The sequence below is a fragment of the Cetorhinus maximus genome, chromosome 5 (genome assembly GCF_964194155.1).
Source record: "Cetorhinus maximus chromosome 5, sCetMax3.hap1.1, whole genome shotgun sequence".
In the NCBI taxonomy this organism is placed as follows: Eukaryota; Metazoa; Chordata; class Chondrichthyes; order Lamniformes; family Cetorhinidae; genus Cetorhinus; species Cetorhinus maximus.
Genome location: NC_135883.1, coordinates 116,643,384 through 116,671,185, shown reverse-complemented (window position 1 = coordinate 116,671,185; position 27,802 = coordinate 116,643,384). Strand labels below are relative to the sequence as shown.

The 27,802-nt window shown below is 40.9% G+C and overlaps 1 protein-coding gene across 1 annotated transcript in view; it reads right to left on the bottom strand.

The window, feature by feature from the left end:
• Positions 1–24,633, bottom strand: part of map7b (microtubule-associated protein 7b) — a 120,872-nt gene extending 96,239 nt beyond the window's left edge. Inside the window, exon 1 of the mRNA XM_078542343.1 lies at positions 23,996–24,633. Within this exon, the coding sequence (XP_078398469.1) occupies positions 23,996–24,125 (130 nt within the window). The 5' untranslated portion in view covers positions 24,126–24,633. The remainder of the gene's footprint in view (positions 1–23,995) is intronic.
• Between the last annotated feature and the right edge of the window lie 3,169 nt (positions 24,634–27,802).

Sequence of the window (27,802 nt, the reverse complement as noted above, 5' to 3'; positions counted from 1 at the left end):
ACAATGTCCGCATTCTGCCCATCTCTTGTAGAAAGTCTCAAAGTATTCATTAAGAACCATGTCCACTTATTCCACCTCCACACACAGATTCCTTTTTTTTAAGTCTTACAGGCCCGATGCTTTCCTGAGTTATCCCCTTGCTCTATATATTTATAAAACAGATTTCAAGTTCCTTGATTTTATTTGAGGGGTGGGGGAAGGTGGGTGTGGTTGAGATTTGGGGCTTGCACCCTTTTTCTTTGTGGGAATGTATTTGTCTTTTATGTAGTTTTGCTAGTTCCATCATATCAATCACAGATGAAGTATCTCTGATCACTTCCTTTTATCACCCTCCACCCACATCCCCCTTACATGCCCCAATCCTATTGTGTCCTACCCTGGGAAAAAAAAACTATCTCCCAATTCACTGTCAATAACACTTTTAAAATCCCAACTGTCTAACATTTGGCCCTCCACCCAAACTTCTGCAGCTACTAATACGATCAACAACACCCTTGCCTTCATCTTTGCTGCCCTAATCACCAAATAAAACCAGTGCTCTCACACCTTGGTCATTCCCCTAGGTATGGCGTTCACCTCCGCTCCCTTAAGTCCAAGGGATGCAGACTTTAGGGTATGGTGGACAACTCATTTAGTCATTCAGTGCCAGATCTGGTTGGACCACAAAGCAATATCGGGTCCTACTCTTGTATGCTAAAACTGTTCACTATTCTAGGATTATCCAGGCAAAGATCACTTCCTATTTCTCTTCTCCATGGCAAACGTTCATCTTAAACCCTTCTCCCCTGTCTCCACCACCCTCGCCTCCAACAGTAATTGTTACCAAGATCAAGACCATCTGATCAGCTGCCTCCTTTCCTTACACTAGCCCACTGGAGCCAAACTTCCTCTAAAGCTCTACGCTGTCCTAGCCCTGAACTTGCATCTTTCTCTAGTTTCTTTAACTCCCCTCATGCACTCTCTAAGCTCATCATGTCCATTAAACCTATTTCCTGCTCCCTCTACCCTACTCCCATTAAACCATTGACTACCCAGCTTCCCTGCTGGTCCTTATGATAGCCAATATTGTTAACTGTTTTCTCTTCGAGTGCTGTCACTCTCTCCTTTAAATATGTCATCACCCCTCTTCGAAAAAAACAACCCTTGACCACTACAGCCTTGCAAACCACTGTCCCATCTCCAACCTCCCTTTCCTCTCCAAAGTCCTCTAATCAGATTTCTGCCCCTGTCACATTATCGAAACTGCTCTTATCAAAGTCAAAAGTGACATCCTTTGTGACTGTGACAAAGGTAAACTATCCCTCCTTATCCTTCTCAGCCTGCCTGCAGCCTTTAACATAGTTGATCACATCATCCTCCTCCATCTGGTCTCCATTGTTGCACAGCTTGGTGGGACTGGTCTCACCTGGTTCCATTCATATCTACATCAGTTCCAATGATTTCCCTTTCCACTCCTGCATTGTTACCTCTAGTGTCCCCAAAGGATCCATCCTTGGCCTCCTCCTATTTCTCATCTACATGCTGTCTGTTGATGACATGATCCAAAATGATAGCACTAGTTTTCACATCTACCCTGAAAACATTCAGCACGACCTCACCACCCCTCTTGGCTCCTCTGCTGTTGTTAAAATGTCAGAATGCTGATCAGACATCCAGTGCTGGATGAGCAGAAGTTTCCCGCAATAAAATATTGGGAAGACTGAAGCCATTGTCTTCGGTCCAAGCTCCAAACTCTGTTCCCTAGTTACCAATTCCATCCTTCTCCTTGGTAACAGTCCAAGACTAAAAGGGGGCAGTTCATAGCCTTGGTGTCATATCTGACCGTTAGAAGACCATCCAAGCTCACATTGAAGCCTCATTAAGACCACTTACCTCCAAAATATTATCAACTTGTAACTTGTTACTTTTAGATTTGGCTATTCCAATGCACTCCTGGCTGGTCCCCCACATTCTACTCTCCATAAAGTTGAGGTCATCCAAAATTCTGTTGCCCATGTCCTAACTTACCAAGTCCTGCTTCCCTATCACCCGTATTCACTGACTTACATTGGCTCCCGTCAAGCAAAGTCTTGATTTTAAGATTCTCATGCTGGTTTTCAAATCCTTCGACGGCCTTACCCGTTCCCATCTGTGTAATCACCTCCAGCCACAAAACCCTCTGAGGTATCTGCGTGCCATGAACTCTGGCCTCAAGTATTCCCGATTTTAATTGCTCCACCATCAGTGGCTATGCCTTCTGTTGCCTAGACGTAAGAGGTTGGCAACCTTAATAACAAGAGGAGTCATTTCTTTAAACTTAGTCAAAAATACAATAGCTTATAAGCTGCAATGCTGGCACTCAAATGCCAATAATAATGAAGGCAAGACAGACATTTCAACATTTTAAAGATTTTTACAAAAAATGTTGCTAATTGAATATTTTCCCATGAGTACAATGTTAATAAAAGTTCAAAATTCTAGTATCATTTAATTACCATCAAAATTGGTTTGACTGATTAAAGTGGGGAGTGGCACAAGTCCTTAATGAGCCACAGGTTGCAGACCCCAGGCACAGGCCCTAAACTCTGGAATTTCCTCCCTAAAGCTCTCCTTCTTGCACTCTGACTTTAAGAAAGCCCTTAAAACCTAGTTCTTTGACCAAGCTTTTGGTCATTTGATGTCTCCACGTGGCTCAATATCATATTTTGTTTTATATGTGAAGCACCTTGGGACATTTACATTAAAAGCACTATAAAAATATAATTTGTTATTGAATCCTATTGCTTCCTTGAATGCCTCCCTCTGCTCTAACATTAATTCACCTTCAAGTATTATTTTCCAAATCACATTTAAGCTTAGCAAAATTGGTCTTGCTCCAATTTAAAAAATTTTACTCTTGGCCCACCTTTATCCTTTTTGGTAACTATGCCAAATGCAACTGAATTATGATCACAATCACCAAATGCTCTCCCACAGTCACCCCCTTCAGGCATCCAGCTTCATTCCTAAGACTCAGTCCAGACTTGTCCCTCGTCTTCTTGGGGTTTGCTATATCATGTAACCTTGATTGTCATTTTGAACTCTTGATTCTTCGGTACAGAAGCGAGGCAAGAGCTACAATAGCTATTGATGAAACACACAACTAATGAATCTATACCAGCAGAAAATCCTCAACCTATAAGAGCAAAGTAGATGGCAGATTAACTTTATTAAAAATGCATCAAGTTTAAATGAATAAATATGGGCAACTTGTGATTTCCACACCCCCTCCTCCACTCGCCCCCAATGTGCAATGGCAGTGACAGTTAAAAAAGGTGGAACAAATCAAACACAAAAAGATTCAGGTGTGCTAAGACAGCAGGAACACAATGGTAACTAGCATTTAATTTGGCTAAATGCAGTGTTAGGTATGTTCATAGGGCCAGGGCCAGAGAATCAATGCTTCATTTGCAGAGGCCAATACTGAAAGAGATGGAGGGCAAGAAAGATTCTGGTCCTGTTGTGCACAGATCACTAAAGGTACATGGCTGATGTAATGAAACTGCAGCTAAAGCTAACAGGGTATTGGGTAGTAATATTGGAATCATGTGCAATCATCTTCAGCCAGAAGCGCCGAGCAGATGATCCATCTCGGCCTCCTCCTGAAGTTCACAGCATTACAGATACAAGTCTTCAGTCAATTTGATCCACTCAAAGTGATAAAGAAATTGCTGAATACACTGGATACAGTGAAGGCTATGGATCCTGACCCCTGTCTGTAGTACTGAAGAATTTGATCTAGAAATAGCCACGCCTCTAGGCAAACTGTTCCAGCAGAGCTGCAACATTGACGTCTACCTGACAATGTGGAAAATTGTCCATTATGTTCTGGCTTCAAGATACAAAACAGCAAGTAGGGCTAAAGAGTAAATATTTAGATTGGCAGAAGATGGAAGTGGTGTTCCACAACGATCAGTGTTGGGACTACTGCAGTTCACAATTTACACTGGCTATTTGGGCTTTGGAATCAAAAACATAATTTCTATATTTGTGGATGACACCAAATTGGGGGAGGTGATCAATTAGGAGGAGGAGGACATGAATAAACTTTCAGAATGAGCAAATAACTGACAAGTGAAGTTCACCACAGATAAATGTGAGGTAGAACATTTTGGTAGGAAGGATAGGGAGATCACTTATTACTTGGAAGGTGCAAGCTTAGGTGGATAGAGAAGCAATGGGATTTCAGAGTACAAATACACCAATCACTAAAAATTATGCCACAGGCTAGCAAGACAATAAAAATAAACCAAGCACTATGTTATATTTCTAGTGGGACAGAATTGAAAAGAAGGCAAGTTATACTAAACTTGTCTTAACTCTTACTGTGGTCTAAACAAGGTTAAGAACAAAGAAATAGGAGATGATCATATGTCCCCCATCGAGCCTGCTCCGCCATTCAAAGTGATCATGACTGATCTTGGACTTTAACTCCACTTCCCTGCCCTCTTCCCAAATCCCTTGATTCCCTGAGACACCAAATATCCGAATATGTTTTAAGGCTGTGCAGACAATGATGGCATATACACAGCCCTCTGGGGTAGAGAAATCCGAAGGTTCACAACCCTTTGAGTGAGAATAATTTTTCCTCATCTCAGCCCTTAACGCTCTATCCCTTTTCCTAAAACTGCACCTTGTTTCAGATTCCCCTGCTAGGGGAAACAACCTCTCGATATCGATCCTGTCAAGCCCCTTCATAATCTTAAAACGTTTCAATGAGATCACCATCCATTCTTCTAATTTCAGAGAATATAGACCCAGTTTACTCAGCCTCTCATCATAGAACAACACTCATCCCAGGGACCAATCTTGTCAACCTTCATTGTACTATCCCAGTATATCCTTCCTTAAATATGGAGGCCAAAACTGTACACAGTACAATAAGTCCCCGTTTTAGGTCGCCTCTTTCAACGCTTTCAGCCATTTTAACGCCATGGATACGATGGGGCTAGTATGTGCACTTAGCATCAGGATTTTGGTTTCAGTGTTGCTTCAATTAACCTGAAATGTGCCATTTTGGAACAGCCTTTCCCGCTTTCCTCCCCGGCTCCCTTCTACTTCCCTTGCTCTCAGCAAGTGAGGCAAGAGAGCGGGCGCGTCAGTGAGCAAGGCAAGAGAAGAACACTACCACCTGCATGCTCCCCTCCAAGTCACACACCATCATGACTTGGAACTATATCCCCTTTCCTTCACTGTCGCTGGGTCAAAATCCTGGAAGTCCCTTCCTAACAGCACTGTAAACATACCTACACTATGTGAACTGCAGTGGTTCAAGGCAGCAGCTCACCGCCACTTTCTCAAGGGCAATTAGGGGTGGTCAATAAATACTGGCCAAGCCAGCAGTACCCACATTCCATGAATAAATGGATGAGTAAGAGCGAGTCGGTGAGCGTATGGGCAAGTACAAAAAATGTTAAAAAAATTATTTTCAAAAAGAAATATGCTAAGTTGTTTCACTACAAATCTAGGACTTCAGCAATGTACAGTATTTCAATTTCCAGGGTGTACTGCTTTAGTATTTTTTTCTGATGAGAAAGGCTCTTCTGTACCTAATTACATTGGTTGTAATGGGAAAATCTGATGATTCGCTTAAAGTTACTCCACTTAAAATTGCACTCATCAAGAACAACTATATCCTAAGCATGGTCTCACCCATTCCCATACAATTGTAGCAAGATTTCTTTATTCTTGCTTTTGTTACAATCAAGGAATTTCTCAGGTTATTATATTTTGGGACTATAGTTTTAAGTTAAGATTAAAAGGAGGGGGGTCATGTGACCTGTTCAGAAGTCTACCTGACAGTAAGCCTGGGTGGTTTGATTGTTAGAGATCAAAGGAAGGTTTAGATTGTTTTACTGAGAAGGTGGTAAAAGGTATTTAAGCTTGGAGGCAATGACAGCAGTCTCAGAGTTCACCATGAGTAGACTCTGAGTCTCCCAAAGTCCTAGAAAACTGTTGTTGTGTATTGGGTTGTAAACAGTTGTACTAACGTGTTTCATTTTAAAAACGGGGAAAGAGAACAATGGAAGCCATTTTTTGAGATCTGTTTACAGGCTTCGCTGCAAATCAAAGAATACCACAGACAGACAGCAGCAGTTCAGCGTGGTAAGCAGAGAGAAAAAGGGTGCTCAACCTTTGGGAGCCACCACAGCCAGATGCGGGAGGGAGACGATCTCTAATCAAAGAGATGCATTGTGCAGCCATCTAAGGATTCTGGGAGATTTGTTCTGGCATGGTCAGGGTGAAGAACCACCATTGCAGCAGGTTTTAATGCTGGTGGGGGATCTTAACTGAGTAAAACGCCTGGAGGCTGCCACTCATACTCAGCAAATGGGAATATGGGAGCCCATCAGAAGCTGGGAGTAACTGCAGGCTGTTTGCTAAAAGGATTGTAATTTTCTGGAGTATGCAATGGGTGATAAGTACACATGGAGAATGTCATTTTCTGTAATTAAAAGTATAAGTTGCCTACAAAACGAAGATGGAGTTTAGGTCAATAGTGTTTTCTTTAAGTCATTTGTTACAGTGAGATTTTAAAACATGAAATCTTATCAGGTCATTCTTTCAGCTAATAACTCCAAGTTTAAATTTCTTAAAAAGTTATTGATCTTTACAGAGATCTAACATGCTCCAATCCCCTTGCAATAAAGACCAAGAAAGTGCCACTTACTTTCTTAACTGCTTGCTGTATCTTCTATACAAGTAGAACCAAGTGTTTCCAAATATCAACATTTACAAATTTCATGCTTTAAAAAATATTCTGCTTTTCTATTCTCATGACCAAAGTGAAAAATGTCTCACATCCCCAAATTATGCCCCATCTTCCACCTTTTTGCCCACTCAATTAACCCGTCTTTATCTCTTTGCAGCCTCTGTGTCCTCCTCACAGCCTGTATGCCCACCTAGCTTATCAGCAAACTCGGGTACATTACTCTGTCTCTTCGTCTAAGTCATTCATATAGATTGTAAACAGCCAAGGTGCCAGCACTGACCCTTGCGGCATTCATGCAGTTCTGGTCGCCATATTATAAAAAGGATTGAGGCGCACTGGAGAGGGTGAAGAGGGATTTACAATGGTGACAGCAGAAAAGAGTAGGTAAACTTATCTGTATCAGGAAAGGGTCGACAGGCAGGGTCGCTTCTCTCTTAAAAAGACTGAAGGGTGACCTTTGAGGTCTTTAAAATTATGAAAGGTTTTGAAAAAGAGAGTGTGAACAGAGAATGATTCCTTGTGTGGGAAGAGCATAACTAGAGGCTATCAATAAGACAGTCACTAAGAAATCCAATAGGGAACTCAGGAGAAACATTTTTACCCAAGAATGGTGAGAATGTGGAACTCGCTACTATAGGGAGTGGTTGAAGTGAATAATGTAGATGCATATAAAGGTGAAACTAGACAAGCATTTGAGAAAGGAATAGATAGTTATGATGGTAGATTTAGATGAGGAAAGATGCGAGGAAGGTTGACTGGAGCACAAACAACGGCATGGACTTGAGCTAAATGGTTCGTTTCTGTGCCTAAAGTCATTAAGTGGTTATCCAAATGCAAGCCTTCCAGAGGTGAAAAGACCATGTTTAACTACACTAGCCAGTCTCTTTGCTCCTTTACTGCCTTCTTTGCAGATCTCAAACCCAAACTTAAAACTGATCATACAGATTTGGTTATACATAAACTAAATGTTTAATTTGTATGATGGCAACAGTCCCATATATGTGTTTGCTTTATGAGCATTTATCCTGCTTTTTCTGTTACTCCATGGATTGAAAATGATTTACATTTCTGTATATAATTGGACTAATGAGTGACTTTTTTCCTTTGACTAATTCTATTCATTTTATAGTCCTTCTAGTTTTGAATACTTATTAAAACAATTCATTGTGCACATATCTGCTGACGTGTCAACACAATGTTAAGTGAAGCTTAGTGTTATGCGTTGTGTTCCACACCCATCAAGACGGAAATAACTCTTCAGGCGAGGTGTGGAAGTTGCATATTTTATTTGCATAATGAAAGGGTCACTGGTTTAGCTTTAACTGCAATTCATATGACTTTCTACCGGCCAAGGTAATAAAGTGTATCCTAGATGTTTCAGTGCCTCGCCTCCACAGTAAACAAAAGAAATTGCACTTTCACACAGCTGCGCATTGTATTATTGAACTCAATCACAATTTTAAAATCACAACTAGCAATGCTGGGAAACTACTGATGCACTGCAAATTGTGAATTTTTTAAATTTTGGCATGGTAAATAGTACAATGCCATACACATTACTATCACTTGGTCAAATATTCATGTTAAAACAATGACTAATTTAACACAAGCATTTGACAATAACATATGGTGTCAGGAGACCAAACTCGCAAAAAAAATCTTTACACTGGAGATCTCCTCCCACAAACCTGTACTAACGTTACTTTGAACAAAGAACTGGTCTTTTCCTCGTCATAAATGTATGGGCTGAACTCAGCACCAACTAGCACAGATGAGACCAGAAATTGCTTAAGTAAGTTGCAGGCATAAGTTCATTTCCATTTGCAGTGTGAAATGCTGGCATTCCAATAAGAGATACTAACAGGAAAATAAAATTAATGACAAGTACACTTGCTGAAAAATACCACAAGGATTCCATTCTTCAAAAGTTTTAAAGTGATAACTGTACCAAGTCACTAAAAACAAAACAAATTAAAGTCTGAGACTGGCTTAAATTTGCATACAAAACATAATCAAAACAAATTATTATAATGAAATCACTAAATACATATTCCATAACGAAGTCTCTCCCTAACAAATTAGAAAGGAAGTTGTATCATTGGTTTAAAAAGGGAGCAAGGGACAGATCAAGCAATTACAGGCCAGTCTCCCTAACCTTGGTGGGCAAATTGTTGGAGAAAATTCTGAGGGACAGTCTTAATCATCATTTAGAAAGACACAAATTAATCAACTCAGCATGGATTTAAAGCAAGGGTGGGGAACCCCTGGCCCGGAGGGGGACGGGGGGGATCTGATGTCTCCACCATTTTAGGCCTGCACTCTAGGCCAGTCGCAGCCATGTTCTGGTGCCTGAGCCTCGGCCACAGTCCCAGAGGCCCAGGCTGTGGGGAGAGAACATGGCCCGTGATCCGGGATCAGGAGCACAGGGTAGGCGCAGGAAGTTGTCAGCTGCCGATCAGGTGGTGAAGTGTGAACAACCCGGGGCAGGGGAGAAAAGGGGCAGGACACCCAGCTCCATCGGTGGCTCACCCCCCACTCCCTCTCCCAGCTCCACTGGTGTCCCAGGACAGGGGCTCAGCCTCTGTAAACTGAGGGAGAGGCCTAGGTTCCAGGCCCAAGTGCAGCCTCGGCCTGGGAGTTGGCCAAAGCATTGGGTTGGTAAGTCACTGCCCTGGGCTGGTTGTGGGCGAGACAGAATGGGAAAGGGGAAGGGGACTGGGGCGGGGGACCGAGAGAGAAAAACCAGCTGAGTAGCAACATCATTTGTACCAGCAGACATTAACAATGCTCATTAAAGAAAAGCAAACTCAGCAATCGCATTAAAGCAGTGGGTGAGTTGAACATTTCTGTATTTTCTCTAAAAGAAATTAATGTTGGTTTTTATGTGTGCATGGTCCACGACTGATTTTGTCTATGTGTGAGTGGTTCTTGGTAAGGAAAAGGTTCCCCCAGTCCTGATTTAAGGCAATTTAGTATCTGACTAAATTGACTGAGCTTTTTGAGGAGTTAACAAGGAGGGTCGACAGACTAGCATATTTGATCTGGTTTACATGGCTTTTAGCAAGGCTTTTGACAAGGTCCCATGTGAAATTCTGGTCCAGAAAGTAAAAACCCATGGGATTAATGCGAAAGTGGCAAGTTAGATCCGAAATTGGCTCAGTGGTAGAAAGTAAAGCGTAAGGGTCGACAGTGTTTTTTATTTCCTTTTCTTTGCATGGTTTATATCAATGGTTTAGATTTAAATGTAGGGAGCATGATTAAAAAACTTGCATCTGAGACAAAAATGTGTGGTTGATAATGAGAAAGAAAGCTGTACACTACAGGAAAATATTCAACTTGTCATGTAGACAAAACTAAATGCCAAATGGAGTACAATGTGGAGAAGTGTGAGGTAATACACTTGGGAGGCCAAACAAAGCAAGAAAATACATAATGAAAGAAAAGTTACTGGACAGTGTAAAATTGCAGAGGTTCTTGAAATACACATTTACAGATCCCTGAAGGTAGCAGAACAGATAGACAAGGTGGTTAAAAAAAGTAGAAGCTATATGGGATGGATTACTTTCATTGGCTGAGGCATAGAATACAAGAGCAGTGAAGTTGCGCTAGAACTGTATAAAACACCAGTTAGGCCAAAGCTAGAAATGTGCATACAGTTCTGGGCACATTATAGGAAGAATGTGATCACACTAGAGATGGTTCAAAGGTTTACCAGGATGTTGCCAGTAATTGAGAATTTTTACTATGAGAAAGGATTGGTGCTTGTTTTTTTTGGGGGAACAAAGGAGGCTGAGGGACGGTCTACTCTAGGTGTATAAAATTATAAGTGGCCTAGATATAGTGGATAGGAAAGCCCCGTTAGCAGAGAGAGTGCAATAACCGGAGGGCAGAGATTTAATAATTGGTAATAAGATTAGAGGGGAGTTGAGAAATTTTTTTACCCAAGTGGAGGTCTGGAAGTCATTGCCCAAAAAGGGCTGTAGAAGCAAATACTTGGAATGTGCATGTAACCCACAAAGCTACAGACCCAAAATTTGAAAGTGGAATTGGCCTGGATGACTTTTCTTTACACAGCACAGACCGAATGGCCTCCTTCTGATGTCATAAATTGTTAATTATTCAATAAGCATGAATCCTAGAGGAGCAGAAAGTATTATCTAGATGATACCAAGCACAAGTAGAGAACATCCTCTGACAACTTTCTATCAAATTAAAAGGTGATCTTCAAAAGTCATTCTGGAGCTCCTTGCATCTACATCATCATTGTTTTAGTTGAAATGTGAAAATAGACCACAGACCCATCCTAATTTGATTTAAACCAATTTAATTCTGAAAGTAAAGTTATATTAACACACTTCTAGCAAGCCTGATGGCACAATATTGTCTTTTTGAGGGATTTTAAAAGGTCTAGTTAAAAAAAAACAATGGAATTTACAAAACATTTTCAGTTTTAAGGCAGTTCTTCTTGATTCTTCCCATTCACCTACATCAAGTCATGCCAGACGAACACCACACTAAATCAGCTACTACTTAGTACCCAACAAATGAGCAGTGCTCTTGATTTTTCCCTTAACTACTGCAACATTCTGAAAAGTAAGCTGGCTGACAGAGCTTTCCATGTAGAGTTTTGGATTTCTTATCCCTTACACAACTGAAAATATGGAGAGCAGGAGCAAATATATAATGCGTCTCAATTTAATGGTATAGCTTTATATACTAAACTGTAGGGTACTGTTAGAAAATTGCATCATCCATTAATATATTATTAGATCTTCATGTCATAGTTCAGTGAAGCACAGATATGTGTCTTATGTCATTTGTGCATGAAAGCATCAGAGTTACTGATTTATGATGACCAAATAGTCAAATTGCATTACATGCATTCCAATGCTTCTTGGGTGGAATACCCAAACTCAGTTCTTCCATATTAGGTTAGTGGTTGCCTTCAAAACAGGTCGAGGAAGTGCCAGTGTTGCCTCTGTGCCTTTGGAGGTGGGGAGGTCCCACACTTGGAAAGAAAAGAGAAAATTCAAATGGCACAGGTACTGGGAAAATTTCTCAGCACTTGATAGAAGTGAGGCAAGTCCATAAGAATCCGTGGCAGATTTCAATCGATTTTCCTTTGTTGCTGAATTGTAATTTGAATCTCAAATTTCAAGTAGCACAAAGCAGAATACATAAATCTGACATTGAAGCATGTTCTACAGTACTTTTTAAATATTACAATGTTTCACAAGAAGTCCCAGTTGATGGATACACTTTTAAAAGGGGACAGTACACCAAAGAAATATATTTATCAGGGTCACTAATCATAGCAATTAAGTCTAGCAACATTTTTATCAAACAAGACCCTTTGTTCAAATCCCACAACTGTGCCTTTCCCCCTCATACCTGCCCCAAAAAATATTTGATTATAAAGAAAGAGAAGAAATACTTATAGCATCTTTAATGATCTCAGAACACCAACGCCACTTGCCCCACTCCCGCAAAGCACTTTACTACCAATGACACTGTTGAAGTGTAGTATCTAGCTTAATGTAACTTTTAAAAAAAAATCTTTTATGGGATGTGGAAGTCTCAGGCAAGATCAGCATTTGTTGCTCATCCATAGTTGCCTCATCCATAGTTGGTGGTGAGCTGCCTTTTTAAACCTCTGCGCCCATCTAGTTTGATTTTTCTGCAGCGGTTTGGTATAACTTGAGGGCATTTAAGAGTCAGCCATGTTAGTGTGGATCTAAAGTCACGTGTAAAACTGACCAGGTAAGGGTAGCAGATTTCCTTCCCTAAAGGACACCAGTGAACCTGATGTGTTGCTTTCAGTTCCAAATTTATTAACTAATTGAATTCATTAGTTAATTGAATTGAAATTCCACCAGCTGCCATGGCAGGATTTGAACTTTTGTCCCAGGGTATTAGCCTGGCCCTTAGTATTACCAGTGACATCACCACTATACCACCGTCTCCCTTATATGTTCCTTGATGTGCAAGGCAAGCTGGATTATGGAGAACAGTGGTGGGTTTTGGCAGCGTCAAGGAATTTTTATGTTGGGAAGAAAAAGGCACAGGGTCAGAGCCCAGCAGTTCGGTGAAAGGGGCGGAGGGCCGGAAGATGGGTGAAGAGCCTGGCAGCTAAGGAAATCCCAAGTCATCAGCCTGCCTTTAAAACTATACTTTCTGCTTAGTGCTAATATCTCTGTTTACCTATCCATCCAAAGTTATTATATATCTTAACATTTGTATACATTTCTTGCTGTCGTGTTTTCGTGGATTTTGGGTCAACTTTAATACATGTTCCTTTGCCCACTGATATACATTACATATGTAAACTCACCATTGGTGATTATGTAATCGACCCATGAGGCTCCCACAATTCTTTCCAATTTCATTTTTCCTCATTCTGATGAATTGGCTAAGAGTTCAAAAAATTAAATTTCACGATTACATTTATGCATGGAACTGTCTTTTAGTATCTTTATTAAAGATTTTAAGCAAGACCCGACCTTTTGTCTAAAGATTAGGATTGGATTTGATGTCTTTGTCTAGTGTGTGGACAAAGGTGAAAGCAGATTGCACATTCTGAGCATGTGCCACTCTGGGAAACAGTCTTCTATCATGCAGCATGACAGGAAACTCCAGAAGTGATATTGGGCTTCAGCTTCATTAGTGCTTAACACTTAAAAGATCAGCAACTGTAAAAAAAAAAATCTCTTGTTTCAGTGAGTTAATAATACAGCCCACTTTTCACAACAACCAAACTTGTTCATGCTAACAAATAAAGAGAAAAACAAAGTCAAACTCAAGCTTATTTGTAAATAGAATCTGTTCTAATTTAAATCTTTCCATAGTAGTCAAATGTGGCGCCACTAGAATATTTTTGATGGCAACTAAGGCCTTGCCAAAAACTTACAACAACAAAGTTGCATCAATCTAACCCACCTACTGGAGCTGACTACAATGGTTTCTCTACCCACTCCATCACCATTTCTTCTGGGAATTCCCCCAAGGAACTATCCTTGGCACTGTCCTCTTTCTCATCTGCATGCTGTCCCTTGATATTGTCCAAAAACAACCCTCATGTGGAAAATGATGTGATGACACCTTTCAACTGCTCCTCTGCCTCGAGTTTTTCCACACTACTTGTTCGATACCCAGAGGATAAGCAGAAATTTCCTCCAATTATATATTGGGAAGACCAAAGCCATTAACTTCAGTCCCTACTACAAACTCCAACCCCCTCCTTGGCCACTGTTCGAGGGTGAACTGCTTGCAACCTCAGCATCCTATTTGGCTCAGAGTTGAGCTTCTGGCCTTATGTTCTCTTCATCACCAAGGCCAATGCAACATCATTCATCTCCTACTTCAGCTCATCTGCTTCTGGAATCCTTCGCCAATTATTTGTTACTATCTTTACATAACTATTCAAATGCTTCCCAGTTTGGACCCTCTGTAAACAAGAGTTCATCTATAGCTCTACTGTCCATATCCGAAATCACATTAAGTCCTATTCACCCATCACCCCATGTGCTTGCTTACCTATACTGGCTCCTTGATTTTAAAATTCTCACCCTTGCTTTCGAATCCCTCCACAGCTTTGCCCTTCCCAATCTGTAATCTACTCCAGCCCTAAACCTATCTCTGTGCATTTCCAATTCTGGTCTCTTGCACATTGCTGATTTTCTTCATTCCACCACTGTAGTGATGTGATGTCTTCAGCTGCCCAGATCCCAAGTTCTTGAATTACCTCCCTAAATCTCCATCTCTCTCTTACTTCAAGATGCTCTTTAAAGCTTACTACTTTGGCCACAAGTTGAGAACACCAGAAAAAGGACATATAAAAGTCAGACAGGATCCTTATTTTAGAAAGAGGCACAGGATTACAAAAGCAAGGAAGTTATGCTGAAACTTAATAAACATTGATTAGATCCCAATTTGAGTGTTGAGTCCAACTCTGGGCACCAGACTTTGGGAAAGAAATCAAAGCCCTAGGGAGGATGCAGAGGACATTCATTAAAATAGTTATTATGGGTGCAGGACTTCAGTTACATGGGAAGTCTAGAGAAGGCTGGGTTGTTCTCCATAGAGCTCAGAAAGTCGAGGAGGGATTTGACAGAGGTGTTCAAAATCATAAAGGGTTTTGGTAGAATAATTCAGTAATTGTTTCAAGTAGCTGACCAGTCAGTAATAAGAGAACAAAATTTAAGTTAATTGACAAAATAAGCAGGGGCAGCATGACCCTGAGCTTCCTGTCCTTTGTCATTTCAATTCTCCACCTTGCTCCCACTCTGACCTTTCTGTCCTACGCCTGCCAGTGTTCACTGCTGATGGAATTTCTCTGATATCATTACTGCAGTGTTATGTGGTGACATCCGCTCTGTACACTAGGACATTTGTTGACTTGCAGAGGTTTTTGCTGTCAAACACACACCACTTTAGTCTGTAGAAGGCTGAGCTGGTGCAGCTGATCCAGTGCTGGACCTACTAGTCAATGGTGGCCTTCTGAGAGAGGTGACTGCCAAGGTAAGGGAAGTGTTCAACATATTCTAGAATCGCTCCTTCAACATATATGGCAGTTGAAATATTTGGCTGACTAGGTGTGGGTTCATGAGTTTTGATTTGGAAACATTCAAGTTAATAATATAAATTTCTTGAATGCAGAATTGAAGAGATTGAGAGAGGCTTACAAATCTAATGCAGAGTGGGCAACGACAGTACAGTCATCCACAAACTGTAGATTGTGTATGTCTATGGTGGTCAGTTTAGTTTTGGCACGGAGGCAACTGAGGTTGAAGAGTTTTCCATCTAGGCAGCATTTAATACTGACACCAAAGGGCAGCTGATCTTTGATAACAGTGCTTGAGAAGGTCCATCAGCAATGCCTCTGCTACATCCTCCAGATTCAAGGGGAGGACTGTTGAACAAACACTAGTGTCCATCTTGAAGCAAGGTCCACAAGCATCTAGGCAAAACTCTTGCAAAAATCAACTTCAATGGACTAGACACTGTCCGATGGCCAGAAAGCACCTCCCCAGCCAGGTCGTTTACTTGTCCATTTGAAAGTTGACTTTCAAGGTGAGGACAAAGAAAACACTTCAAAGACACTCTGAAGTTCTCCTTGAAGCATCACAGCACTGACATTAATGACTGGAGGAGCTTACTTCCAGTCATTCAAAATGGCAACAAGTTGTCCTTCAAGCTGCATCATGCTTTGAATCACAAGGTCTTAATAATGAGGCAGAGCAGTGGCAGAGAAGGAAAGGAAGCAAATCTTGCACTCTGGGTACATGGGGCAGGGTGTCCCACGAGGTTGTGGGAATCCAATGATTTATGGATCGAGAAACTGCCCGTTTAGTCACATGAAGATCAATGACAGAAACTCATGGCCCTGAGTATGTTATCCTCGAATCAAGGGACAGCCACCAACAGTATTCCAATGAGCTCAACGAAAGTTTGAGGAACAGCACCTCATTTTTCAACTAGGCACTCAACAGCCTTCTGGACTCAACACTGAGTTTAAACAATTTTAGATCATAACCTCTGCCTCTATTGTGTTTTGTGTTATGTTTTTTTCCCCAATTTCTTTCCTTATTGCTTTACTTTGTATTCAGACGGCTCTAATCCAATCAGCCATTCACACCTCATCTAGACACACCTTTTGTTTCTTTACTCTACCCATTATCACTCCCTTTGACTTTTGTACCATGAAACCTTTCATCATTTAATCTCTCCTGCTCTCCATCCCATCACATATCTTCCCTTTTGCGTTTCCTTCCTCTCCTTTCACTTGCTCGAAACTTATTACATTTCCATCTTTCCTCAGTTCTTATGAAGGGTCATCGACCTGAAACTGTAACTCTTTCTTTCCACAGATGCTGTCTGGCATGAACCTTTCCAGTGTTTTCTGCTTTATATCACATAGGTGTTGTGTAAATAATTGCTTCTATTATAGTCATAGTTACAGAAGATGCACTCAGAAAAAAAGACCACTTTTAAAAGCCAAGAGCTCATTGCTTTTTGGGTTACTATTGCACCATGCATCAGGGGCATCAATGAGCCCTAGCAAAACTGCACAGGAGTGCTGCTTTGGGCTGCATTAGAGTGCTTAAGTTGTAGTTTGGAGAGAGGGAAATCGCTGAAGAGGAAAGGTGCTCCTTTCATTTTTTATCTTTCCTCAGTAAGTAGTAGGTAAGTAGGTCCTGGTGAGCATTTCTTCTGTCCTTAATATTCTCTAAACTAGAGGAAGTATTAGCAAAGGGAGTAATTTAAGGGTAAGTCATGGCAGGGTAGCTCGGCCAAGTGCAATGCTCCTCCTGTGAGATGTGGGAAGTTAGGGACACTTCCAATGTCCAGGAAGTGTCTCCAGCTGCAGCTACACAAAATCCACGCTTCAGAGCTGGAGCTGCAGCTGGAGTCAATGTGGAGCATCCGCAAGGATGAGATTTTTGTGGATAGCATGTAGAGTGAGGTGTTCACAAGTAAAGGGTGCAAAGGCAGAAAGGGAATGGGTGACCGCCAGACAGAGTAAAAGGACTAGGCAGGTAGTGCAGGAGTCCCCTGGGTCCATCTCCCTAACAGATTTTCCATTTTAAATACTGCTGGGGGAGATGGTTTCTCAGGGGAATGCAGCAAGTGCCAAGTCCATAGCACCACGAATGGCCCAACAATCGGGGAGAAAAAAAAAGTGGGAGTGCAATAGTGATAGGGGATTCAATCATAAGAGGAACAGGCAGATGTTTCTGTGGCCACAGGTGTGACACCAGGATGGTATGTTGCCTCCCTGGTGCCAGGGTCAAAGATGTCACTGAGCGCCTGCAGGACATTCTGAAGGGGGAAGGTGAACAATCAAAGGTCATTGTCCATGTCAGTACCAACGACATAGGTAAAAAGAGGGATGAGGTCCTGAAAGCAGAATATAGGGAGCTAAGAAATAAATTACAAAGCAGGACCTCAAAAGGTAGTAATTTCAGGATTACTCCCAGCGCCATGTGCCACCGAGATCAGGAATAGGAGAATAGACCAGATGAATGCATGGCTAAAGAGATAGTGTAGGAGGGAGGGATTTAGATTCTTGAGGCATTGGGGCTAATTCTGGGGAAGATGGGACCTGTACAAGCTTGACAGGTTGCACCCCAGCAGGACTGGGACCAACATCTTTGCAGGGATATTTGCCAGTAGTATGGGGGAGGGTTTAAACTAGACTGGCAGGGGGATGGGAACCTGAGCGGCGAGACACAAGAGAGGGAAACAAAGATAGGAGTGAAAGACAGAAAAGTAGAAAGCAAAATTGAAAGGCTTAGGAAATAAGGGCTAGCAGCAAATAGGGCCATATTGCAGAAAAAAGTGTAAAGAACGTTAAAAAGACAAGTCTAAAGGCACTGCATCTGAATGCATGCCACATTCGCAATAAGCTAGACGAATTAACAGTGCAAATGGGTACAATATGATTGCGATTATGGAGACATAGCTGCAGGGTGACCATGACTTGGAACTGAATATCCAAGGGTACTCAATGTTTAGGAAGGACAGGCAAAAAGGAAAAGGAGGTGGTGTGATGTTGCTAGTAAAAGGTGACATCAGTGCAATAGTGAGAGAGGACATTGGCTCAGAAAATCTAGATGTAAAATCAGTCTGGGTGGAGCCAAGAAGCAACAAGGGCAGAAAACATTAGTGGGAGTTGTCTATCGGCCTCCAAACAGTAGTGATAAGGTAGGGGACTGTATTAAACAGAAAATTAGAGATGCATGTAACAAGGGTACTACAGTAATCACAAGTAACTTTAAATCTACATATATACTGGGGAAACCAAATTAGCAATAATACTGTGGGGATGAATTCCTGGTGTACGAGATTTTTTTTTGGACCAGTACATTGAGGAGCCAATGGCAGAACAGGCTATCCTAGATTTGGTATTGTGCAATGAGAAGGGATTAATTAATAAGGTTGTTGTGCGGGGTCTTCTAGGGAACAGTGACCAGAACATGCTAGAATTCTTCATTAGGATGGAAAGTGAAGTAGTCTGATCTGAAACTAGAGTCCTAAATCTAAACAAAAGGAAACTACGAAGGTATGAGGCGTGAGTTGGCTAAGACAGATTGTGGAACTTCATTAAAAGGCATGACGGTCGATAGGCAATGGCTAATATTTAAAGGAACAAATGTATGCATTGCAACAGTTATTCATTCCTTTCTGGTGCAAAAACAGCCCAACATGGCTAACAAAAGAAAATAAGGATTGCATTAGATCCAAAGAGTCATCGTATAAAGTTGCTAGAAAAAGTGGCAAGCCTGAGGATTGGGAGCAGTTCAGAAATCAGCAAAAGAGAACCAAGAGATTGATTAAGAGGGGAAAAGAGAGTATAAGAGTAAACTTGCAAAGAACATAAAAGACTGTAAAAGTTCCTAAAAGTATGGAAAAAGAAAAAGATTAGTGAAGACAAATGTAGATCCCTTACAGTCCAAAACGGGAAAATTTATAATAGAGAACAAGGAAATGGCAGAGCAATTAAATACCTAGACAAGGGTCTAGTGAGAAGGAGGAATTGAAGGAAATTAGTATTACTAAAACAATAATGCTGGAGAAATTAATGGGACTGAAAGCTGATAAATCCCCAGAGCCTGATAATCTACATCCCAGGGTACTAAAGGAGGTGGCCATGGAAATAGTGGATGTGTTGGTTGTCATCTTCCAAAATTCTGTAGATTGTGTAACAGTCCCAGCAGATTGGAGGGTGGCAAATATAACCCCACTATTTAAAAAGGAGGAAGAAAACAGAGAATTACAGACAGATTAGCTTAACAGTAGTAGGGAAAATGCTAGAGTCTATTATAAATGCTGTGATAACAGGACACTTAGAAAATATCAACAGGGTTAGACAAAGCTAACATGGATTTATGAAAGGGAACTCATGTTTGACAAACCTAGTGCAGATTTTTGAGGACATAACTAGCAAAATAGATAAGGGAGAACCAGTGGCTGTGGTGTATTTGGTTTTCAGAAAGCTTTTGATAAAGTCCCACATAAGAAATTAAGTGTGTAAAATTAAAGCACATAGGATTAGGGGTAATATAGTGGCACGGATTGAGAACTGGTTAGCAGACAGGAAAGAGAGCAGGAATAAATGGGTCTTTTTCAGAGTGACAGGCTTATCACAGGGATCAGTGCTTGGGCCCCAGCTATTTACAATATATATCAATGATTTGGATGGGGGAACCAAATGGGGTCATGTGGACTCGAAATGTCAACTCTTTTCTTCTCCACCGATGCTGCCAGACCTGCTGAGTTTTCCCAGGTAATTCTGTTTTTGTTTTGGATTTCCAGCATCCGCAGTAGTTTTTTGTTTTTATATCGTAATATTTCAAAGTTTGCTGATGACACGAAATTGGTGGGAATGTGAGAAGGATGTTAAGAGGCTTCAAGGCGATTAAGACAGGTTGAGCGAGTGGGCAAACACATGGCAGATGCAGTATAACATGGATAAGAGTGGGGGTTATCCACTTTGGTAGGAAAAACAGAATGGCAGAGTATTATTTAAAAGGTGATGGACTGGAAAATGTTGATGTACAAAGGAACCTGGGTGTCCTTGCACACTGAAAGCAAGTATGCAGGTGCAGCAAGCGGTTAAGGCGGCAAATGGTATGTTGGCGGTCATTGCAAGAGGACTTGAGTACAGGAGCAAGGATGTCTTACTGCAGATATACAGGGCCTTGATGAGACCACACCTGGAGTAGTGTGTGTAGTTTTGGTCTCCTTACCTAAGAAAGGGAGTGCAACAAAGGTTCACCAGACTGATTGCTGGGATGGCAGGATTGTCGTATGAGGAGAGATTGGGCCGACTAGGCCTGTATTCACTGGAGTTTAGAAAAATAAGAGGGGATCTCATTGAAGCGTATAAAGCTCTGACAGGGCTGGACAGACAGGCATGTTGTTTCTCCTAGCTGGATAGTCCAGAACATGAGGTCACAGTCTCAGGATACAGGGTAGGCCATTTAGAACTGAGATGAGGAGAAACTTCTTCACTCAGGAGGATGGTGAACCTGTGGAATTCTCTACCACAGAAGGCTGTGGAGGCCAAGTCACTGAATATGTTTAAGGAGGAAACAGACAGATTTCTAGACTCTAAAGGTGTCAAGGGGTATGGGGAGAGTGGGAGTATGGTGTTGAGATAGAGTATCAGCCATGATCATACTGAATGGCAGAGCAGGCTCGAAGGGCTAAACTTTCTACTCCCGCTGCTATTTTATATGTTTCTAACTGGAGTCAATGGGAATCAGGAGGAAAACTCCACTGGTTGGAGTCATACCTAGCACAAAGGAAGATGGCTGTGGTTGTTGGAGGTTCTCAGTTCCAGGACATCACTGCAGGAGTTCCTCAGAGTAGTGTCATAGGTTCAGCCATCTTCAGCTGCTTCATCAATGACCTTCCTTCCATTATAAGGTCAGGAGTGGGGGATGTTCGCTGATGATTGCACAATGTTCAGCACCATTTGTGACTCCTCAGATACTGAAGCAGTCCACGTCCAAATGCAACAAGACCTGGACAACATCCAGGCTTGGGCTGACAAGTGGCAAGAAGCATTTGTGCCACACAAGTGCCAGGCAATGATGATCTCCAAGAGAATCTAACCATCACCCCTTCACATTCAATGGCATTACCATCAGTGAATCCCCCACTATCAACATCCTGGGGGTTACCATTGACCAGAAACTGAACTGGACTAGCTACATAAATACTGTGGCTACAAGAGCAGGTAAGAGGCAAGGAATCCTGTGGAGGATAACTCACCTCTGACTCCCCAAAGCCTGTCCACCATCTATGAGGCACAACTCAGGAGTCTGATGGAATACTTTTCACTTATCTGGATGAGTGCAGCAGTAACAACATTCAAACAGTCTGACCCCATCCAGGCCAAAGCAGACTATTTGATTGTTTGTAGATGGGGAGCCATTCATTCCCTCTACCACCAACGCACAGTGGCAGCAGTGTGTACCATCTACAACATGCACTGCAGGAACTCACCAAGGCTCCTTATGCAGCACCTTCCAAACCTATGACTGCTGCCATCCAGAAGGACAAGGGCAGCAGACACATGGGAACACCACCACCTGAAGGCTCCCCTCCAAGCCACACACCATTCTGATTTGGAAATATAATTGCCGTTCCTTCACTGTCGCTGGTTCAAAATCCTGGAACTCCCTCCCCAACAGCACCATGGGTGTACCTACACCACAGGGACTGCAACAGTCCAAGAAGGCAGCTCACTAGCACCTTCTCAAAGGCAGTTAGGGATGGGCAATAAATGCTGGCCCAGCCAGCAATGTCCACATCCCATGAATGAATTTAAAAAATATCCTGTTTAACATAATACAAGTTAGGCAATTGATGGATCAAGTGCTTCAGTACCTTAAGAAGGCTTTTTTTAAAAACCGCATGGCATCTTCACTTTCCTACATTACAAGGATGGCTATACTTCAAAGTACTTCAATGGTTGTAAAGCACAGACATCCAGTGGTCGTAAAAAGTGCTATACAAATGCAAGTCTTTCTTTCATAGCTCTAACGAAAAATTGGTTGAAGTTTTTGCCCCCTTTGACTTTGCATAGAGTGAGAAACTAAAGCCAATTACAAAACAGAATAAAACAGTTGCTCTATTCATGCATAAATTCTTTTGAATCCAAGTCAGGCCTTATTAATGAACTTCTGGATCTTTATTTCTCCAAATTTCCATAATTGAAATCTGACAGAAGAAACATTTTAATACTTCTGCCATTCAAAAGGTAAAACGCTTGCAATAACAGTAACTGAAGGATAATAGCAGGACCAATATGGTAAATACAAGTATTTGAAACTAAGATGAAAAATCTGCATTATAGAATTGTGTATAAACCACATTACACTTGCTATATCAGTAAAACTGCCAGTCATGTTATCCTTGAATTGAGGGTTTATGAAAACTCTTACTAGAACTCTCAATAAACAGGAAGGAGTTAAGCACTCTGCAGAAGGAACCAGGTGCCAAGTAAGAGCTTTTTGCATCTTTTATTTTGTGCCATGTATTGAAGGAACATTTATCTATCATTAGCGAAAATAGTATAATGAATGATGGAACTGGCAAAGCAGACTCTAGGATTTGCTAATTAAAATGAACATTTAAAAAAAAGCTGTCCTCATGACAGGTATTTTGGAACCTAACTCATACAGGAATCTATGAATGCAACTTCCTACCAGCACATTTACAAAGTCAAACAGAACTAACTCACTGCATTTGCCCCTATATGAGAGGCAACATGGGAATGATCCAAGGGCATGTTGCGTCAACCTATTTCAAAAGCCAAATGTTTAATTTGCATACTGTTTTGGCAAGACAAACCACAACCAATAACTATGTTCGGGTGGAATCCTATGATAAAAGGCAGAAACCTATTCAAATGCAATGGCAGGAACAGTCCAAAGCACTAAACAGCAGGTGTGGTTAAATTAATTAGTAAAATATTGAATTATGTTGCACATTTCGTTTTCTTAAAAAACACCAAGTAGCATGATTTCAATGGCTTTGTTTTCTGCAATAGGAGGCAGTACATTATAGAGCTTTACAATCAAATCTAATCTACACAAAATATATTGATAAACAGAGCAAGACATGTGACCTGGTAAATAAAGCTTCACGTTTTACCAACATAATCATGGGGAGAGTGAAGGTCACATAAGAAAAGCAGAATCTTCTACAGTGCTCATCTGATTCTGTTGTATTTCTACACAAAAACAGTAGTATGTTGCAATTTGTAGCTCTGGGTCGATCAAAGCACCAATTATTTTGTATGAAGCCATTACACAGTCAGTGCTATCACTGAAAGGCACTGCTGCTTAGGAAAAACAGAATTGTTCAAGGCTAGCCAATAGAGATTCAAGTAGGATTTTGCTGGATTGAAAATTATGTACTACTATCAGTCCCACAAAATATATTTGTGACCTCTTCCAAAAAACGACATACATTTTTGGAATGTTTACATAATATTTGTAAAAAATTGAAAAAAATATTGTGGTTTTGTATTTGCAGCATGACTAAAAGCACATTTGTATATTTAGAAAACCATCTTCAAGTTTAAATCCTGCCAAGTAGCACTGGGGCAAATCCTAAAACTATTTTAAGGAAAAATTTGCAAAATAACGTGCATTAGTTCATAATGACAATGTATCATGCACTTAGAAAGATCATCTACATCAGTTTGCAAGACATAGTTTACAGTACCTAATCCAATAATTTGATACATACCTTTAGGCCTTCTGGAATTTCTAGCTTTGTTGAGTTCATCTTCTTCATTAATAGTGAACAAACCAGGGAGCTTCGACTTTGCACTAGTCTTTTTCAACCTCTGTTTGCTGGCAGTGGTCGAGCCAGGCATGCTGCTATGACTGTCTTTGCCAGTGAACCACTACTGCTACTGATCCAGCAGCCTAGTGAAATGGATTTAAAAACAACCACCACAAACCTCAGTTCTTCAGTGCATTTAGAATAGATTCCTTTTGGGCGAATGATAGCAGCTGACAAATACCAAGATCCTTGCAGCATTTGGGAGCTTACAGCTCCCCACCTTCCATGTCCTAATTAAACACTGCTTTAGCAGGGTTACCTCTTTTGACCTGCAGCAAATGCTCACAATTAGATCCTGGTGCACGCCTTTCTCCTTCCTGCAGAAGCACTTTGGCTTTGCACAGAAAAAAAATTGATTCACAAAAAATCCCATAAGAAAATAAAGAACCCACCTATTAAAATGGTTGCCACAACAACAGTGACATACACAAATGCAACGAGGCTATAAATGTCTCTTCAGCTGGATGTCACAGTGTGCTGGAATACTCCTACATCACTTGCAGCTTTCAGCCGATTCAGGAACTAGCACTATCAAATTAACAGCACTGCCTTTCCCCTCAGCTGTGGTTGGTATAGGATAGAATAATGCTTGCATAAGCAGCTGACTGCTGGACAGAGGCAGAATCCCAAAAAAACTGAAGGCTCTGGCTACAAGCCAGCTGTTCAATGTATTAATGCTGCACATAGAACAGCATAGAGATTTTTTTTTAAAAAGCACTGTTCAGGTAAGGTACAATATTGTTCAACATTTTAGTTCAGACAAAAGAGCAGTAAAAAAGTGTTATGAAATTGAATGCATTATATGTCTACAATTTATTCCAGTCATTCTGAAACTAGTCGTTACTCAAATATTTTGCACAACTTTAAAAAAAAAACAGGCAAATTATCAGGCTCCCAATCCACACACACGCTTTCCAAAACTGCATATACTTCGACAGTGAGATTTTAAAACGTGACACAGGGTTAACTGCGTGATAGGACTGGTATCATGCCAACAGCAAGGTACAATGGGGAGCTTTCAGCTGGATGTCAAAAGTTATTATAAAACTGGCATTATTTTAGTTATTTTGCTGCACGTTTAGATGCGCTTGCTGTTAATATAACCAGCCAGTATGTTTAAAATACCTACACTCCCATTTGTTAGGCCTTGCAATAGGTCAAATCTTTGTAAAAAACATTTTGGTCTGTTATTGCTAATGCTGAAGTGAAGTGAAAATTATTTTGGTTATGGTACACATACAAATTCATATGTTTTGCAGAAATAACTGCAATCTACTTTTTAAATTCAAAGTTGCATTCTTCAAAATGCTTGTCATCTTATTTTACGGAGTTGAGCTTCTGTTTTCAGATCACCCTGGCCACCTCTTCTCTATCTCTAAAACTTCCTCAATCCCTTCAAGATCTCTGCACACCTCCAATCTGCTCTTTTTAGGGGCTAAATTAAAAATTAGAACCTCAAAAAAGGTAATATCTCTGGATTACTACCTGAGCCAGAAGCAAACTGGCATGGGGTAAATCAAATTAGAGAGAGTTAAATGCGTAGTTCTAAGATTGGTGTAGAAGAAGAGTTTCAATTCATGGGGCACTGGCACCAGTACTGGGGAAAGTGGAGCTGTAGTGTTGGGGCAGTCTTCACCTGAACCTTGCTGGAAGGAATGTTCTGGCGAATCATATAACTAGGATGGTGGGGAGAGCTTTAAACTATATAGTGAGGGCAAGGGATCAAGGTTGGGAAGATATGATAAATTAAGGTGGCAAAACAGCAAGGTAGGAATAAGGGAAATGATCAGAGCATGGCAGGAAGGGACAGTATGTACAAACCTAAGAGTGCACCAGCAGAAAAGGCTACAGGTTGCAAAAAGAGTAAAAAGACAGAACTAAAGGCTCTGTATCTGAATGCAGATAGCATTCGTAACAAAACAGATGAATTGACAGCACAAAGAGAAATAAATATGCGTGATCTGATAGCCATTGCAGAGACATGGCTGCAAGGTGACAAAGGCTGGGACTTGAATATTTAAGGGTAGGTAACATTTAGGAAGGACAGGAAGCTAGGAAAAGGTGGAGGGGTAGATCTGTTAATTAATGATGACATTGGTACAATAGAGAGAGATGACCTTGGTTCTGGAGATCAAGATGTAGAATCAGTTTGGGTAAAGATGAGAAATAGTAAAGGTAAGTCACTCGTGGGGTGGTTTATAGGAACCCCAACAGTACCCACAATGTCAGACGGGGTATAAAGAAGAAATAATGGGGGCTTCTGAGAAAGGTTTCATGATAATCATGGGTGATTTTAATCTACATATAGATTGGACGCATCAGATTGGCAAAGGTAGCCTAGAAGATGAGTTCATGGAGAGAGAGAGTGCTTTCAGGACAGTTTCTTAGAGCAGCACGTTTCTGCACCAGAGACCAGGCTATACCAAATTTGGCAATGTGCAATGAGACAGGCTTAATTAATGACCTCACAGTGAGGGTCCCCCTAGGTAGCAGCGATCATATGATGATTGAATTTCACATTCAGTTTGAGGAAAGAGGAGTGGATCTAAGACTGGTGTTTTAAATTTAAAATCAGGGCAATTATGAGGGCATGAAGACAGAGCTGGCTAAAGTGAACTGGGAAATTAGGTTAAGGGATAGGTCAGTAGAGATGCAGTGTCAGATATTTAAAGAAGATACTTCAGAATACTCAAAAGATACATTCTAGTGAGAAAGAAAGAAGGACACACAATCCGTGGCTAACTAAGAAAGTTAAAAGATGGTATCAAATTCAAAGAAAAAACAAGAGTATAGTTCTACAAAGGTGAGTGGCAGGTCAGCAAATTGGACACTATATAAAAACAGCAAAGAATAACTAAAAGATTAATAAGGAGGGAGAAAGTAAAGTACGAAAGGAAGCTAGCTAGAAATATAAAAACAGATAGTAAGAGTTTCTACATGTATTTAAAAAGGAAAAAAGTAAAGTGAGTGCTGGTCCTCCAGAGAGTGAGAATGGGGAATTAATAATGGAAAATAAGGAAACAGCAGATGAATTGAACAGATATTTTGCATCTGTCATCACTGTAGAGGATACAAATAATATTCCAAAAATAATTTCTGAAACAGGAGGTCAAAGGGAGAGGGGAACTTAAAACAATGATGATCACCAAGGAAAGGGTGCTGAGAAAATTATTAGAACTAAAAGCTGACAAGTTCCCAGGTCCTGAAGGGACTCTATCCTCGGTTCTTAAAAGAAGTGGCTGCTGAGATAGTAGATGCATTGGTCTTAACTTTCCAAAATTCCCTAGATTCCGGAAAAGTGCCATCAGATTGGAAAATAGCGAATGCGATTCCTCTATTCAAGAAAGGAAGTATACAGGAAGCAGGAAACTACAGGCCAGTTAGTTTAACATCTATCTTAGGGAAATTGCTGGAATCTATTATTAAAGGAGGTTGTAGCGGGGCACTTTGAAAGTCTCAATGCAATCAAGCAAAGTCAACACAGTTTTGTGAAAGGGAAATCATGTCTGGCTAATTTATTGGAGTTCTTTTGAGAAAATAAAAAGCAATGTCAATAAAGAGGAACCTGTAGATGTGATGTACTTAATTTCCAGAAGATATTTGACAAGGTGCCACATCAAAGGTTACTACGCAAACTAAGAGCCCATAGGTGTAGGGGATGACATATTAGCATGGAGAGAGGATTGGTCAGCTAACAGGAAGCAGAAA